This window comes from Hippocampus comes, unplaced genomic scaffold (genome assembly GCF_001891065.2).
Source record: "Hippocampus comes isolate QL1 unplaced genomic scaffold, H_comes_QL1_v1.1 scaffold237, whole genome shotgun sequence".
Taxonomy (NCBI): domain Eukaryota; kingdom Metazoa; phylum Chordata; class Actinopteri; order Syngnathiformes; family Syngnathidae; genus Hippocampus; species Hippocampus comes.
In genome coordinates this window covers 603,817-622,511 of record NW_017806159.1, presented here as the reverse complement: position 1 = coordinate 622,511, position 18,695 = coordinate 603,817, and the positions used below count along the sequence as shown (strand labels likewise).

Genomic DNA, 18,695 nt, shown 5'->3' with positions numbered 1-18,695 from the left:
TCCTGTGTGTTTGTGTTGACGCAGGGCTTCTCGTCTCTGCCTCGGGATGAACCATTTCTCATCTTTTACCACAGGTAATAGAGTATATTCCATCTAGTCTGGCTCAAGGGCTAACATATTAGTCCTTCGTTCCAGAAATTATATGACTTTTTTTTTTTTTTTGTATTTGTATCTTGTGTATAACGGCCTGTAGGTCATTTTTTTTATTTGACATGTTTGTGTTGGATAAACGCTGACCGAGGCGAGTCGAGCAAGTTTTCATCACTGCCAGCATGCTTTGTGAAAGTGACAAGGTCTTTTTTTTTTTTTTTTTTCGACCATCCTTGTGGCAATCTGTGCTCGGATCTTTCTGTCACTCTGAAATCTGAAAATTCTGTAACAGTGACAAAGAGTTAATTACAAATATGAAGACATTGTCACCTGCGAAATTTGTAAGTCAAAATGTGTTTTTGGTTGCGTGTTTGCGGTCCTTCATTCGCATTTCGGCAGAGTAACGTATATTACTGGCCTTTGTTCATTGTTGCTCAAGTATTCCGGTATTAAAATAATTTTCATTGGCATGAATAGACTTCACTGTTTAAATTCTGAATAGGATAACTGCAGTACCTGGAAACATGCCAATAATAAAATCGAACCTCTAAAGTCAAACAGCCCATATTTTTCTGTCAATATTTGGGGAAAACTGTTCTGATATGATTTGGTAGTATCCTTTAGTAACCTGAGAGGAACTCACAAGCTTTTGCTCTTATTTCTGTGTTCAGAGCAAGTGTCCGCGAGAATTGTGCAGGAAGTGACTGCAGAGGCAGTGGCGGTACTGAAGGGGGAACAGGAGAGTCAAAGGCTGCCCTCAGGTTTGCCGCACACGCTCACAAACACCTGCACCGGCTGCAACGTTACCGTACAATTGAGTTCAACACCATTGAAATCAACGCAGACAGCACTGCTCTCAATATAATTCTTCATCTTCAATTGTAGTTGAAGACACCGCCAATTTACCTCCATCGCCACCTCCTTCACCTGCTGCAGAACAATTTGGTCCTCTTGAGCAAGGTAGGCCAAAAAAAGGACTAGTGTGCTCCAATGGATGTTTTTTTTTTTTTTTTAATCCTTCTACATCATCAGCAAATTGGAATTGCTGAGAGCTTAGGGATGACTCTGACCCAACAAACCATCCAGAGTTCATAACAAGCTAATTTTCGTTTATATCAGTCGCATGCTCCATCCTCCTTATTTTGAAGCAATGACTGACAGGTTTTGGCTCCTGAACATTTTTTGATTCAACTTGAAGAGCAAGAAAGGCCAAAGCGCCATGTTTAGGAGTAGTTTTATTTTAGTCATTGTTTTCTTCCATTTCCCCTTCTAACCTGCATACCTCACAGTCTCCCCTCATACTAATATAACAGCCTGGTACCGTATTTTCCGCACTATAAGGCGCTTTGGAGAATAAGGCGCACCTTCAATGAATGGCCTATTTTAAAACTGTTTTCATATATAGGGCGCACGGCATTATAAGGCGCATATTGCATTATGCATACACTAGATGGAGCTACGCTAAAGGGAATCCAGTCCAATCCAATACAGCTTTATTTCCACAGAGCCTTCACAACCACTACAGCTGTAACAAAGCGCTTTACAGACCATTTAAAATACCACATCCAAGAAATCCGAATATTGATCTATATATAAGGCACATCTGATTATACGGCACACTGTTATCTTTTGAGGAAAATTGAGTGCTTTTAGGTGCGCCTTATAGTGCGGAAAATACGGTCACTCTCTTGGTGACATGTCTCTTCATGGTGGGTTTTCTTTTTTTGTTTTTTGGGCAGCTGTCAGTGTCTTTGTGTGTGACTCTCGGGCTTTTAGGGCTCAGCTCTGTAGACATTATTTCTGTTGGAAACAGAATCTGCACATCAAATCTTGAGGCAGGTTACAAAATAGGATTAGGATTGAAGCTGGTGAGAAATGTTCAAATTCTATGAAAGCAGCTAGCTACCTTTGCGAGACTCAGGCTCTTCTAAATCTGTGACAAAAAAAATCTTCCCTTAAATGGTAGTGACTTCTATGGATAATGCAGTTGTGGATTTGTTTGATAGTAAGTGTGTTATGCTTGACCGTCAACCAGAAATAGTTAAACATCACAGAGAGGTTTGTGATTGTTTTGTTTTGTTTAGTTTTTTTTCCAAAGGGACCCTTAAAAAGTTAATAGCTTAGAATTGGTTTCACGGCAGAGGAATCCCATTTGACGTGTGGTAATCACTGACAAGAGAAATTGTGCTTTGGTTAGGTTGTTGTTTTAGCCATGTATTGTTGGCGTTTAATTGCAGTACCTGTTATGGTTGTTCTTTAACCCAGTAAGTTGAGTCACTTTCTTGGCCTGACAATCTTGGTCTCTAGGAAGTTGCTAGTTACAGTCACTTCATCAATGTCTGTGTGTGTCATGATGTTTTTGTAACCCCTTTCTGATTTCCTTGGAATTTTTATTGACCAATGTTCAATGGGCGATTTGCATATACAGTCGCGCTGTGATGTCGTATCTGGAAATTGCGACTGACCATTTTCTGGTTTGGCCACCTACGACAGCCATATAGGCCGGGCTTGAATAAACAGCCACGTAAGGAGTGTTTTTAAAAGATTGTTTTGCTTTGTTTTTTTTGTTTTTATTCCTAAACATCAAACAAAACTGTCAACGTCGGTGTGTTCCAATGTGCACATTTCCATTTAAATTTGCAACCCCAGCAATGTTGAACTAACTCAAGAGAATATATTTTGTTCTGATCTAGACCATGCTGTTGTAGACACAGCAGTGCATAAATAAATGCAATTAAAAATAGAAATAGACTCGTTAAAGAGCGAGAGATCCCAGAGCTGAAAATTAATCGTATATTTGGATTACAAAGTTTTTATGTGTCAACTCAATTAAGATGAGATGAGAGATAAATCTTCCCATAATGTTAAGCGGCCGTACATTAACAGTTTTTTTTCGTGTTTCTTCATGAATCCAAAGGACTTTATTTAACACTAACGCCAAACACAGATTAAAAAAAAACATTGTGTCGTTTGTCACCCTTTTAGCGACAGTATTTCCTGCCTCAATGACGGAAAATGTTCATATTACTGTAATGTTACTACAGTACCACACGCAAACTCTATCAGTAGCTGAAAATGCTTATTAGCATATTGATAACGATGTCTCATGTGATCACAATGTTAGGAAGAATGTTGACTTTGAACACACCCTTAAAGCCCTTCTCTTAATTGTTGCTCCGTGTTTTCCAAAGACGATGTACTGTAGGTCAGCCCTGTAAACACTCCGTGTCGAATAACAACCGATTTTCAAACCCGTCAAAGACCTAGCCACCATTAGTCATAATGTGCAAAGAGCCCATTTTCTTTTGCCCTCAACTCTTCTCCAGAAAATGTCCATTTTGAACCACCCCGTGTCCTAACTGCTACAGTTGATATTGCTCACGTAAAGCTCCGAAGCAGAAAAAAAACACAATTGTTCATCTAAAAAGCAAGCAAGAAACATTCCAATGTAATCTGTAAGGTGCAATTTGGTAGCGTTCCAAAGAGTACAACCTCAGGGGGGAGTTGAACTTTGGACGTTCACGGGTTTGCTATAGCCTTTAGTGGTACGGTATTATCCCTAGCTCAAGATTCTATCGGTCCATTAAATAATTTATAAACTGACCAATCCTTCAATTGACCAAAAACCTATCACGGATCATACAAATACCGGCTAGCAAATATTTTTGCATTGTCGAATTCTTTCTTATAGCTAATAGCGCTGACTCCTTTTTTTAAAAAAAATGGACATTTTTGTTTGAGCCGTTCCATCACTCCCCTCCCCGCTCTTTACGTCCTCTTTTATTTCTTCCTCATCGTGCGTGTCCAGATTTCCCTGCAGTTCTTCTCCTTGTGTCTGTCTTGTTTGTAGATGTAGGGGATGAGGAGGAGGCAGGCCCTCTCCGGCGCTTCCAAAATTCTCGGGAGAGGTGCAAGTTCCTCGCCCCCTCCATCTCAGTTTCTGTGCCTGAGGACGACCCCTACCACTCCGACGAGGAGTACTATGAGCACCCCTTGTTCAGCCCAGAGTGGACGCACTCGGGTGCCCGCCCCATGGGGCAGGCTGTGGCCTTTAGGCAGATCGAAGGTGAACCACACGCGGTTCCTCTTTGCCGTCGCTCGACCTCTCCACCCCTTACTTTCCTTTTTCTCTTTTGAGCAGCTCCCTCATCCGTATTGTGCCTTCGTCCCGGCATCTCTCCACCCTTCCGTCTCTCCATTTGTCCGTTTGTCCTTCATCTTTGTGTGTTTGCGTGTCCTTGTGATGTCCGTTTGCGCTGGAAAAAAAAAAAAAAAACGAGAGAGATTTCAGATTCGTCAGCTGTCATATTCTTATCATTTAATTCACTCATCATTGCTCCTTGTGTTTGCAATCACGCTTAGGTCAACACATTGTAGGGGGCGTCCCACAAAGGAGGACGGTGTTGTTGAGATTCCATCAATGGACGTAGGATATCGTGATTAAGGTTTTACTGGCTATGACCGCTATACATATGAATTAATGAACTGTTGAGTTACCCAAAGCCCCACTTTTGACCTGACTTATTATTACAAACAATCATTCGATTTACACAAGCACAAAGCTGTGAGGATAGAAAATATGTATCTGTTTTTTCCTCTTTAGTAATGTCTGGCTTGGAGGATGTGTTTTCTATTGATCCGGAGTATAGTTTGCTTATCCACATTGAATCTATTTTATTTTATTTAATTTTTTTTTTTGCAGTAGAGTAAATTGGACCAGGCATGGTTGGTGAGAAGGAAAAGAAAAACCCGACCTCTCCAAGATTGTTCTTTACAGGGTCAAAATTTGAAAAGCATACTCACATGCCATACACCGTGCCTATATGTGATATATCTGTGAACACTTTGGATCATCTCAAAGTGTCCCTTCATTGGTTAATGTTCTCACACTGCCCAAGTCTGTGTCGCCTATAGTCTTAATGTGTCCCCCTCCCCCTCTCACCCTGTTTTTGAGAAGAAGAGACCATGGAAGCTCTTACAGCTGAATACGAGGAGGAGGTTGAAGAGGAGGATGATGTGGATGAGGAAGAGGATGAGGAGGAGAGTGCAGAGGCAGCTCTTGATGAGCAGCAATGGAGCGGGGAAGAGCCCGACCCGGACATCCCCGAAGCTGAAGTTTTAGAGCAGGCAGAGGCCGTAGACAAGGCCCCGGATCTAGACCAGGGGCCGGTTGAGGCAGCTAGTGCTCCCGCAGGAAGCTCTTTGGACAGAGAGGAGGAGCAGGAGGAGGAGGAGGAGGAGGAAGCAGAGGGTGAGGAGAGCCCTGAGACAGGTGTGTCCTCTCCCTCTGCGCACCCTGCCTGCATGTTAACAGCTTGTCCACTGTATACGAATGCCGGATGTGTTTAAGGAGCAGGAGAATTCAAGCGTTATTCAGGTGGAATGGCAAATCATTTGCCCCCCCGCCCTCCCCCGCACTGCTGTGTCCTGCAAGGCAACACAGGCTCGTTAGTGGAAAAAGTCACTTGACCTTATCTTTTAACGTAGTTACATTGTTATCCTTGTTATGCCTGTGTTTTCTTATTGTCGCTCTTGTTTGGGGCTGGCTCTTTTGTAGTGGTATGATTACGTGTTGCACCCGCAATCATGCTTTTGATCACCAGCTACAAGCTTCCAGGATTGTCAATCTGTTTACACCGATGGCTTGGTGCTGGTATACCAGCGCGTTGCGCCTATGTAATATTTGAACCATTATTTCAGCGGGAAGGGAATGGCAGGGGGTTTGATGTCGGCTCTCATTTTTTTGAACGAATTATTGTACACGTCCTATTGACTTAACCAACCTTTTATCAAACGACCAAGTCATCTGGTTTAGTTGTCGCCAATGTTAGTTTGTCGCTTATTACCGGTATGTTGATCTGATTTTCACAACCAGGACTCCTCAGTACTTATGCAAATTTTTATTTGAACCATTTAATGGCATATGGCACTCGTCATTAACACGCATGCTCATTTGATCAAAACGATGTCACTAATCTTAGATTTGTACCTCTCAATTTTGACAAAGAATGACTGACCTTTGATGTTGTAATCGACAGATGATGTAATATGCATGGATATCCATTCCATGAATTATTGTTTGTTTTTCATCAGTCCGCCTGACAGTTGCCTCATGCCGGTATTATCACATACCATGCCATATTTCCATGCATCTCTGAATTGGTGGACCTCATTCGTTCGCCGTTCATCTTCGGTGATGGCTGTGTCATTGCGCTGTAAGTTTCAGAGGAGAGCTTTGCCTGTTTTGCTCCCATTAACCGGCCAAATGAATATCAGCGCATGCCAAAGCCAAAGCTTTCACATTGTGTTCATAACGACCAACTTACAGATGTCCTTTCAGCTGTGAAGACGGACTTGGAAAAACCCGTAAGTGAGAAAAGCGGTTCCATGAGCCCGGACAGCATCGGGTCAGAGAAACGTCCAGAAGAGTTTTTTGAGCAACAGACCCAGGAGTTCTTTGCCGGTGAACGAATCGTACCAGAGAGTCCCACCATCGATATGCCATCTTTTGTACCTCCAGATGTTCAAACTCAAGCCAAAGAATCTGCAAAGTCAATCTCCCTTCAGCCCATATACGGCGAGCCCCTCACCGTGTCTGAGAAGCAGCCGTCTGTGGAGGTGGTAGAGTTCAGCAGCCTCGGTGCCCCCTCTGATTTCTCAGCGATGGGAGTCAAAGATGAAGAAGGAAATTTGACAAGTGATGCAATGTCGGCATATTTTGAAACATCAGCCCCTGAGGCTCATGCGCCCCCCCAGGGTAAGACCGAGGGTTATTATGAACTGAGCCGAGTCAGTGACGAGACCAACACCGTTGATTCCAAGTCTCCGAAGATTGATTTGCCACCTCAGGAGAGTCCTCAAACCCAAAACACAGACACTCAAGATTTCTCAGTTCCAGACAGGGGTAATGAATGCAAGCTTTCCCCAGGTAAACTGGCCCTGGAGCAAAGGAGCTATTCCTTAAACATAACCATTGGGGCAATGGATCAAAACGACCAAGGCAGAATGAGGAACTTTTCCCCACTGGCCACTGATATCATGACGCACACCAGTGGAAGTCTCGATGAGTTGGCGGATTACCTCCCAACCACTACTCCCTCCGGAGAAAAGCCACCTCCCTTTCCACCACTAATCCTAGAGACTGCAGCTTCAATCACTTCTGATTCCTCATCTCCACCAAGAATGGCTGACACCATTTCGAACCCCAGCCCTGAACCCGACTCACCCGAGTCCCCAGATTCCCCCCAGCCATGCGAGAGCAGCCCTCAAAACAACGCCGTCATGGCTCAAGACTTGCCTGAGATGCTAGATCTTGCTGGGTCCCGTTCTCGACTGTCATCTGAAACTACTGAACCAGAAATTGTACGGCGAAAGTCATTTCAAGCCTTCTCTGATGACCTGCTTTCTAGCCTCGTCTCAGGCGAGCAAAGTCCTGGAATAAAAAAGAGTGACAGTCAGCTGGAAGAGATGGGCTATTGTGTGTTCAGTGAATACTCTGGACCTATGCCGTCCCCTGCAGATGTGGTTAGCCCAACAAACACTTCTGCACAGGTCTTCACCCCCGCTGTTCTTGAGGAGAAAGTCGCTGCACAGGCCAGGAAGCTAGCAGTTAGAGACACATCTGTCGAAGACCAGAACCAGACTGTTGAGCTGATTGTCAGTGAAGAAAAGGAGATGAGCGAAAGTAAAGGGAAAGATTCCTCTGAAGAGGGTCAAGTGAATATAAATGACCAGCTGAAGACATCAGTCATTGAGCAGGTGAAATCATCTGCCCTGCCAGGGGAGTCGTTTGTGACACCCACTGTCACGGTGACTCTCGAAGAAGGTGGGAGGTCAGGAAGTGAGACAGAACGACAAGCCAGTGGCGAAGGCTCCGCTTCCGAAACGGAGATTGCTGACTATGAGAGGCAGATCCGCAAACTGGAGATGGAGGGCAGGCCTCTGAGTTTGGAGGAAGAACGAGAGTTGCAGGAGCTTCGGGAGAAGGTCAAGCTGGTGCACCAGGAGGCTTACGAGGAGGTGGATGCTGAAGATGTGTACCAGTTGACCGGGGTGGCCAAGGACCGCATTGCCAGGCCTGTCAAGACTTCCCCCACTTCATCAGTGGAAAGCAATATTGATGATGACAAACTTCTTTCTCCAGTGCTCTCACCATCCAAGCTCAAACAAAAAGAGCTTTATGGCTCCCCTAAAAGAGCAGTGTCACCAGTGTTAACAGTAACCAAAGAGTCCAAGGAGGAAGCTGATAAAAATGCGAGAGAACAGAACGAAAAAGAAGCACCTCAAGAGAAAATTCAGATTGAGAAAGAGGAGACGGTGAATCACACTTCAGAAGAGCCGGAAAAGAAACTGAATGAAATCAAAGAAATAGAAGAAAAGGAAAGACAGGAAGATGCGGCAGAGAGGACTCAAAGGGAGGACGATGAGAAAGAGCAAATGAGACAAAAAGAAGAGGGAGAGACACACGAAACAGAGATGAAAGAAAAGGAAGAGAAAGAGAAGATTGAGAAAGAAAGGAAAGACAAGGAGGAGAGAGAAAAGGAAGAGGCTGAGAGATTGGAGAAGGAAAGGAAAGAAAAAGCTGAGAAGGAAATGAGAGAAAAGGAAGAGGCCGATAGGATGGAGAAAGAAAGAAAAGACAAAGCGGAGAGAGAAGTCAGGGAAAGGGAAGAAGCGGAGAAAGGAAGGAGAGAAAAGGAGGAGGCCGAAAGAATGGAGAAAGAAAGAAAAGACAAGGAGGAGAGAGAAATCCGAGAAAGGGAGCAAGCAGAGAAAATGGAGAAAGAAAGGAAAGAAAGACAGGAGAAGGCATTGAGAGAAAAAGAGGAGGCCGAGAGAATGGAGCAAGAAAGAAAAGATAAAGAGGAAAGGGAACTCAGGGAAAGGGAGGAGGCTGAGAAAATGGGGAAGGAAAGGAAAGAAAAACAGGAGAGGGAAATGAGAGCAAGGGAAGAGGCGCAGAGAGTTGAGGAAGAAAGAAAAGAAAAAGAGAGGAAGATGAGAGAAAAGGAAGAGGCGGAGAGGACTGAAAAAGAGAGGACAGAGAAAGAAGAGAGGGAGAAAGAGGAACGAGAGATGAAAGAAAAGGAAGAGGCAAAGGCGATCCAACAAAGGGAAGAGCGCGAAAAGTTAGCGCAAGGAAAAGCGGAAGAGGAAAGAGATGAGAAAGAGTTGAGCGAGAAGGAAAGTCTGATTGAACAGAAGACGCAACATGTTGGAGAGACAAAGACAACGGCCGAAATGGACAAAACCAAACCGGCCGAAAAAGAGCAACAGGAGCAAGCGTCAACTGCCGGAGCAGCTGCGGTCAAAGAGATCACGGAGACTCGTACCGCCATTGAATCGGTCGTCACCGTCGAAGACGACTTCATCACTGTGGTCCAGACCATCGATGAAGCAGATGAACCAGGACACAGTGTTCGCTTCTCTGCCCCACCTGAAGCCTTGGGTTTACCCGGCGGGCCAGAGCAAGAGGAGGAGGAGCAGGAGGAGGAGCAAGAGGAGGAGGAGGAGGAGGAGATGGATGAGGATGAGGACGAGGATGACGAGGAGGAGTCTGTGGAGTTGGCCCAGGAGGCGGACATCGAGGCTGCCAGTTTCGAAGAGGTTTGTGACATTCCTGAGACCCCTTTGACTCCTGAGAGGGAAGTTCAGCCCTTGGAAACGGAGGCTCCAACAGACAGTTATGACAAAGATGAAACCACCGTGGACGACTCCATCTTGGACAGCTCTTGGGTGGACCCACAAGGTAAGGCCTTTTTTTTTTTTTCACGTCTTTGCTTTCTCGGGTACCAGCAAGCAGTAAGCTTCAGTTCAGTTGCTTCCACCAAACAATTGTCTTTCGATCAATGAACGGAGGGCAGTGTGTCGTTTCACTCTCCACTCCGACAGACTAGTCAATTTGTCGACTTATCTACTCCACTATGACGTTTAGTGAGTGAAGCCGACTAGTCGCTAATCTTCTGTTTTTTTCTTTATTATGGATATTTGCAAATTACATTTTAGTACTGAACAATGAAATACATCAATGACTTCATCATTGACTAGTCGACGTCAAATCGACTTTCACCACATCAGTCTTGAGCATCTGAACCGAACAGTACTGCATGGGTATAATGAGGTTGACTTCTGAAATTGTTTTTCATTCTCTGTGAGTAATTTTGAAGCAATGATGAGCCCTCTTTTATTTAATTAAATCTTTATATTTTGGGCAGATGACGACAAGAGCATGGCTACAGAGCAGATTCAGCCCTTGCCGAAGGTACCTAGCCCTGTCAAGAAGTCCGCTGTCCAGACCAAGCAAACACAGCAGAAGAAAACAGAGAAGCATGAAAAGCCAAACAAGCCCAAAACTAAGAGCGGGCGGGTTAAAGGCAGACTGTCGACTCCTGACCGGAAACCGATGCGCAGGGAACCAGTTTACATCCCACGAGAGAAGAAAAAAGGTTTCTCTCCTTTTCAGTCATATAACTCGATCCTTCACGGTGACACTTGACTGTTTTGCATCAGTGTTGATTTCCGATTCTCTCCGTTCTGAACGTGTGAGCACGTCATTTATTAGCTTGGATTTTCTGGCGCAAGATATTTTACGAGTGTATCGCAATTTAATAGTAAGACTTCTAAAATCATACAGTTGGATGCCCAACGGGAGGAACTGTTGACAGTTATAGCAAATGTTTCTTTTGCGCATGCTATTTGATGCTTCGGCATTCATTTTTTTGATGTCTCCATGTGGCCGACGACTACAGCCGTGATCAAGAAGACTGAGTTTACCAAAAAAATGGAGGCTCCGACTCTGTCCCCGTCCAAGAGGATTGGACCGAAACAAGCTGTCCGCCAGGCCCGCCCCGTCCAGCACCATTCCTGTCCTAGAAGGAGACCCACAGGTGATACATCACTTCTACTGTCAATTCTGCAGGGCCACGTCCACCATCATCTTCCATGTAGTCTTGGAAATCATTGCCTTTTAGGCTCATTCAGATCATTAACCCTTTCAGGCACAAATAATGATAACCTGTAACCTGATAAAATGATCAACTGTCCACTGTAGTAACCGCTGTTCCTGAAAGGGTTAAAATAAACAAAAGTGTCAATTGAAATTTTTTGGGTTTTTTTTGTGTGATTACTGAGCAACCTGGGATGTTTCCCTCAATTCATTTGTCGTTTTGAACCTATTTCATTAGGTCACTCACACTTGGTAGTCAACAAGATATCAAATTCAACTCCGTCAAACTCATTGAATTGAAAAACTGACACGTCTCCTTTCCCTCATTTTCTCTGCATTGTTTTTTTTTTTTTAAACTTCATGTATGTTTTTTTTCCTTTTTGCCATAATAAAAACAATCTTGTGTTACCTCACTATTTGGCTTCTTTTCTGTATTCATCTTTGTTCTTGCTTTTCACTGTACTTAAAGAGCCCATCCCCCACACCCCTTGCGCCCCCTTTTGAATCACAGGATAATCACAGGATACACAATGTACGCTGTATGCTTCTTTCCAATACCTATGTTAGTGTTTTATATATATATATATATATATATATAGGTCATAATCCGAGGCGTAAAAATCTTGAATTTTTCTGGTCGAAATCCGATTTGGTTAATAACAGACATTCGAAAACCGAGGTTTGACTGTATAGTAATTCAACAATACTTCCTGTGACATCTATTGTGGTACTCTTTGTGTGCCGCCAGGAGATGCACAATACAGACATCCCCAATGTAGATAAGACGATGAAACACGGAAGACCATCACAAATAAGTCGCAATCATGTGTGTGTTTTTTTTTGTTTTTTTTTACAGAGGATAAAAAATATATTAAGAGTATTTTTGTATTGTCTGTCTACATGTGTTCATGCGCCGTTTGTGTTCAGATACTTGTTGCTTGAAGGGTTATAATGCAATCAATGCTAGTTTTGTTTGACCATCAATGGTGTTTTGCGGTGTGTGTGTTAGCATCAAGCCCATTGTCAGTCATGTGGTGTTAAATATCAGGTAACTTCTTTTGGAATGTGAAATCCTACTCAAGCGCAGGGAGAACATGGCGCAACACAGCCTGAGCCTGAGCAGAGTTTCAAACCCGCAACCTCTCGAATGTGAGGCACTCATAATTACTCACCACTGTGCTGCCCTCCGAGATTTTATTGTAATTCTGATGGTTTAAATGGTTCACCAGAACAAAAAAATTTGCAATAAGTGTCTGATTTTTAACAAGCCGTCAGGTACAAATGGAAATACAGTACCGTAAGCAATCACAGGCGTTCAAATATACAAACTCTGATCATCAAACATTTGACATGGAATCGCTATTTATTGTATGTGAAAAAGACTCCTTCGTGCGATGGAGGTCTTTGTGAGAGACGAAGCATGTTGCAGATTTATAATTCATTATTCTTTTTAATTTTTCCCCCCCCCCCCCCAAAAAAAAAAAGCTCCATGAATAAAATCTTGAAACACTTGATGTACTTGATCATTCATGTGGAAGCATTATTTTTGTCACCCGTGCCATCCTGTGCCTTGTGTTTTGGTGTTGTGTCATTCACTCCCCGCCCCCCTGGGCCTCATTTGTGTGCCATTTCAGCGCCATGCTCAGCATTTTGCCCTCACAAAGACACACACCTTTATGTCCACAACGGTTACCTCATTAGATGGACCTCGTCCATCCTCGACATCAGTATTTGCAACCTTCATAGCCAAGGTAGGTGGATGGCAATGTGGCCTGTCGCTGCGAGCTGCAAGGATTCAGATTGAAAAGTCTCTGTCCATATTTTGAAAAAAACGCAATCGGCAACCAGTTACCCGAGGATGTCACGAGCGTTGGAAATATTTGTGTTACATTTGGTGTTTGTGTTTCACAGGATGGTAGATCGCAAAGCCCTGACAAGAGATCTTCTATGCCGCGGCAAGCTTCCTCTCTTAGTCGCCATCCGTACCAGGAGCACGAGGACAGTTCGACCTCCATCACGAGCTCTGGATCAACAGCTCCCCGCAGACCCACAGGTAGGCTGCCAGGCTTGGCACTGGAACTTGAAACCGCTTAGCCAATGTGGCTAAACACAATAAAAATCTCATAGACACACTTGAGTGTCATTAGCCACAACATCACGTTTATGATGCCGAGCTTGTTCCGGATTGGAGCAATTGCAAGTGTTATAACAGACCCGTGATAGAGCTGTCTCCGTTGCCCCTTTCTGTTGTATGACAATATATTGTAATACAAGAGATTTGGAGTGAGCACCAAAAAAAAAAAAAAAAAACCCTCAAGTGAATTTGCAAATGACAATTTTACAAATATATGAGGGATGACTATGATACAAGGTTGATTATTAAAAATAAATAAATAAATAAATCCACTCCATTCTGTCATTACACGATTGCATGCTTGAACGCTTTTTCGTGGAATCTGAATTTGTCATTTGTCCCCTTTCAGCCTGCCATGCTGTGATTGTTCCGGATTGGAGCAATTGCAAGTGTTATAACTGACCCGTGATAGAGCTGTCTCCGTTGCCCCCCTTCTGTTGTATGACAATATATCGTAATACAAGAGATTTGGCGTGAGCACCAAAAAAAAACCCAAAAAAAAACAAAAACAAAACAAAAAAAAACCTCAAGTGAATTTGCAAATGACAATTTTACGAATATATGAGGGATGACTATGATACAAGGTCGATTATTACAAATAAAGAAATAAATAAATCCATTCCATTCTGTCATCACACGATTGCTTGCTTGAACGCTTTTTCTTGTAATCTGAATCTTTTGTCATTTGTCCCCTTTCAGCCTGCCGTGCTGTGATGAGAGCAGAGCAAAGGACAGGTCGAGCTCCCAGTATGACGGGTAGCGTGAATTCATTATTTTGTTCCATTTCCTAGAACCTACTTTTCATGTACGGCAGCGGTCTCCAACCCCCGGGCCGCAGATCGGCACCGGTCCGTGGGTCATTTGGTACTCCAGTATGACGGGTAGCGTGAATTCATTATTTTGTTTCATTTCCTAGAACCTACTTTTCATGTACGGCAGTGGTCCCCAACCCCCGGGCCGCGGATCGGCAATAACTTACATTACTTCCGTTTTATTTATTTCAGACTTTGAAAGATATTTTATTTTGAAAATTTACCGGATCCTCTGTTACATCCGTCGACAGTATGTCACTCTAGATGCAGGTGAAGGCGGAGCTTCTCGGTGACGTGATAGGTTACCGCTAAAATGAAACCCAGGAGCTAGCAAAATGAGTAAAAAAAAACAAACGTCTTTGGAAAGTTTCTTTGGGAAGGGGAAAAGGCTCAGCCAGGAGACAGAAGCCTACGATTTTCAAGAAAAAGAAGACTAAATGTAATAGATAGTATCAGGCATCCTACTCAAAATATGGATTTGTCTCAACGGGAGACTCCCTCTCTGCATGATATGCGGCGATGGTGAATCGTATTTTTCATGCACTTTGTATCTTATTTTGGTAGGCACGTCTAAACGTTACCATAGCGACCAGAGAGTGTTGAGGCCAGATAGGATGTTCCTTGTGTCATCATTCGTGTCATATCATATTATTTTGTCGTATTTATCCGTCACACCTTAAAGGCCGGTCCCTGAAAATATTGTCTGACATTAAACCGGTCGATGGGGCAAAAAAGGTTGGAGACCGCTGATGTACGGTGTCATTGTAAAGAGAGGACACCTTGTTCAGCCCATGAAAAGGTTTCAGGTTTTATCCTCGGATTTCCGGCCGCGGAGCCACTCCGCTCCCGTTCAGCCCGCGGTGGCCACTCCACGCCACGTACCCCTGGCTCTAGCGCCATGACCCCTGGCACCCCTCCTAGCTGCTCATCCTCCTCAAGGACCCCCGGAACCCCTCGCTCGCTCAGCTTGATGTCCCACGCTCAGCTTGAGGTCCCAGGAGAGGAGGGTGGCTGTGGCCCGTACCCCGCCCAAATCCCCCGCCACCACTCCTAAGCAGCTGCGAGTCATTAACCAACCTCTTCCTGACTTCAAGAGGGTCCGGTCCAAGGTCGGCTCCATAGATAATATCAAGTACCAGCCCAAAGGTGGACAGGTAAGACCCAACTCACATGTTTGGTGCACTCTCCCGCCCACCCTCTACCTACCTACTACTTGTTTCTTTCGGACTGTAGAAGGTATTTTTGTCATAATGTAAGTTTGAGACTTTTTGATTCACTCATATTTGATAGGTTTTCCTTTCATCTTCCTCTTCTCCAACCTTAGTGTTTGTTTGTATTTTACCCATCCACCATGAAACGAAATTAATGATCCGACAACATGAAGCGCGTATCAAATATCTTTGATCACCCAGCCGATGTTTGATCCACGCCACGCCACTGTTACTTACTTGCACTTGTAATTAGAAAATGTTGTAGTGGTTAAATATTATGTAGGATTAATTTCTGACTCTACTGGCTCGAATTTGGGGGTAAAAAAAAAAAAAAAAAAAAAAAGAAGGAATTACATTTAAAAATCCTCATTACAGTTCAAAATGATAAGCTGTCGAGTCGGGCGTTAAAGCACTTATACCAGAGTTCCAAGCGTAGGCTTCTGCATAATTTAAAAGTGTTGCCAGGGTCATCATCCCCCCCGCCCTTGACCCGCAGTAGTAACTCCTAGTAGTGGCCCCACCCTCCCCCGAAAGGCCTCACCGGGCCACTGACCCGCCACTTGTCATTGTCACCATAGAAGCACAAGGAGCAAATAATGGCAACTGAGGCCAAACACAAGGCCCCGTCTTGGATCTGGAACTCAGTGCTCCGCGTCATCTCCTTGACGCTGTGTCTGTCGACGGCTCACAGTATGACCTGGACCCAAGGCCTGCTGGTACACCGCAGCACCATACATTATAAATTGATAGCATGCGAGTGCTAGCGGAACGATTACAGTTGTTTCCTATCAACGAATATGACAACGAAGTGACAACATTTGCATTTTAATAAGGCCGCTTTAATGAGAGCCAAAACAAGAGTCGAATACAAAGTCCTCTGTGTTAACGTGATTGGACGCTGCAGTGGTGTGGAACTGCACTGCATCACACTGGAAGATGTTTCGGTTATATTATTAAAACAAAAAATGTTATGTGATGGGGACTACAAAAAAAAAAAAAGTTCCAAGCCACTGCAAGTTCCAACCACAATAATAAAGTTTTTTGAATTAAGTCACTTTGTATTATTTTCTTTGCTCATACTGTCTGGAATCTTCATTTCAACCCTTGTTTTGGATCTCATTAGATTGTGTCAGTAACAACTAATGACTTTTTCAATGACTAGATGTCGTGATTATATTTGCTAGAACCTGATCCTATCCATAAAATCAGGTCACTGCCTAAACATAAAATGTGCAAGGATAGACCAAAGTAATTAAAGGAAGCTCTTGGAGACAACAACAAGGCAGCTTTTAATTAGCGGTGAAATGTTCTTGGCAGTCGCAAAATGTTGAGTTAAAAATATGCACAACCAATCAAAAGGCTGCTTCTGTGTCCCGAGGTGCGAGCACGAAACGAGGAGCCAGTATGTTGCAGATCTTATATAAGGAGCAAAAAGCAAAAGCAACAAACGAACCCAATTGTGGCGCCAAGTCAACATCTTCTGTATATGTTTCGTCTGGTCCAATTGGAAACAAATCTTGACATCACTTATAACACCATCAACTAAGACTTGTATGACGAATAAACATTTTTTTTAATGGCCTGTTATATGTCAGCCCGCAGCCACTGTCTTGTCAACAAAGCCACATATTTCTCTTCGGAGTTGGTCCACAAATCAGTGATGAATCAGTTTTTGACATATTCTTCACGCACCAAAAAGTTATACAAAAGGGGTGAGGTTCTAACAAAAGCACAACTGTCGAGTGATCCATGGTAGCTGTTTTGAAATAGTACGGTGGGACCTCGATGGTTGAACGCCTACTGTTGCGCGTTTTTTTTTTTTTGTTGTTCAGGAAACTCGGAGCTGCGAGGAGCAGCCCATACCGTATTTTTACCTTTCGTATCTCGAAATTTCTTTCATAACAAGAGGCAATATATTCCTGTTGAGGTGTTTCGTAACTTGAAAATTTCGTATGAACGTAGGTCGAGGTACCACTGTATTTTATATTGTCATCGGTGCCCTCTAGAGTAGAATTTTCATTGCCATGTCATCCTTTTTGTTTCTCTTTAGAATCATATTATAAACAAGAAGCTGGACTTCAGGTATATGCAATCAAAATGCAGCTCCAAGGATAATCTCAAGCAACCTCCCAGTGGAGGCAATGTATGTAGCCCTCAATGTTGACCCCCTTCACCCCCTTCTTGTCTTCCTTCCCCGGAGCCAATGAGTCTCCCTGTTGATCCCCGCTGTATCTTTTCCACTGTGCAAAATTCCCGATTAGCCTTAAAGGTGACGTGTGCGACCCTAACGTTTTATCACGCTTATGCCGAATAAACTTTGGCCACTTTTAACCCTTTCATGCTGCACCCTGTAATCCTGATAACATGATAAGCCGTCCACTGTGGTAGCCGCCGGTCCCTGAAAATATTGTCTGACATTAAACCGGTCGATGGGGCAAAAAAGGTTGGAGACCGCTGATGTACGGTGTCATTGTAAAGAGAGGACACCTTGTTCAGCCCATGAAAAGGTTTCAGGTTTTATCCTCGGATTTCTCGCCAACAGTCTCCGAGCCACTCCGCTCCCGTTCAGCCCGCAGTGGCCACTCCACGCCACGTACCCCTGGCTCTAGCGCCATGACCCCTGGCACCCCTCCTAGCTGCTCATCCTCCTCAAGGACCCCCGGAACCCCTCGCTCGCTCAGCTTGATGTCCCAGGAGAGGAGGGTGGCTGTGGCCCGTACCCCGCCCAAATCCCCCGCCACCACACCTAAGCAGCTGCGAGTCATTAACCAACCTCTTCCTGACTTCAAGAGGGTCCGGTCCAAGGTCGGCTCCATAGATAATATCAAGTACCAGCCCAAAGGTGGACAGGTAAGACCCAACTCACATGTTTGGTGCACTCTCCCGCCCACCCTCTACCTACCTACTACTTGTTTCTTTCGGACTGTAGAAGGTATTTTTGTCATAATGTAAGTTTGAGACTTTTTGATTCACTCATATTTGATAGGTTTTCCTTTCATCTTCCTCTTCTCCAACCTTAGTGTTTGTTTGTATTTTACCCATCCACCATGAAACGAAATTAATGATCCGACAACATGAAGCGCGTATCAAATATCTTTGATCACCCAGCCGATAACCTTAGTGTTTGTTTGTATTTTACCCATCCACCATGAAACGAAATTAATGATCCGACAACATGAAGCGCGTATCAAATATCTTTGATCACCCAGCCGATGTTTGATCCACGCCACCGCTGCCCTTAAAAAAAAAACAAAAAAAAAACATCGGAAATTAACAAAAGCTTGTATGTACAGTCTTCAATGATATTTTTCCATGCGAAAAATTTCGGGGTTTTTTTTCTTACTGTTTTATCAAAAATATATAAGATAACAAACCACTGTTACTTACTTGGACTTGTAATTAGAAAATGTTGTAGTGGTTAAATATGTAGGATTAATTTCTTACTCTACTGGCTCGAATTTGGGTGTAAAAAAAAAAAAAAAAAAAAAAAAAAAGAAAAAAAT

At 43.8% G+C, this 18,695-nt stretch overlaps 1 protein-coding gene across 1 annotated transcript in view; it reads left to right on the top strand.

Annotated features, from left to right (window-relative positions):
- map2 (microtubule-associated protein 2) overlaps positions 1-18,695 on the top strand; it is a 50,198-nt gene that overhangs the window by 22,640 nt on the left and 8,863 nt on the right. The window contains exons 5-16 of the mRNA XM_019895353.1: positions 762-851; positions 976-1,050; positions 3,941-4,156; positions 5,048-5,362; positions 6,419-9,838; positions 10,305-10,535; positions 10,839-11,087; positions 11,274-11,287; positions 12,670-12,786; positions 12,947-13,088; positions 13,869-13,925; positions 17,735-18,042. Coding sequence (XP_019750912.1) covers positions 762-851; positions 976-1,050; positions 3,941-4,156; positions 5,048-5,362; positions 6,419-9,838; positions 10,305-10,535; positions 10,839-11,087; positions 11,274-11,287; positions 12,670-12,786; positions 12,947-13,088; positions 13,869-13,925; positions 17,735-18,042 — 5,234 coding nt within the window. The remainder of the gene's footprint in view (positions 1-761; positions 852-975; positions 1,051-3,940; positions 4,157-5,047; positions 5,363-6,418; positions 9,839-10,304; positions 10,536-10,838; positions 11,088-11,273; positions 11,288-12,669; positions 12,787-12,946; positions 13,089-13,868; positions 13,926-17,734; positions 18,043-18,695) is intronic.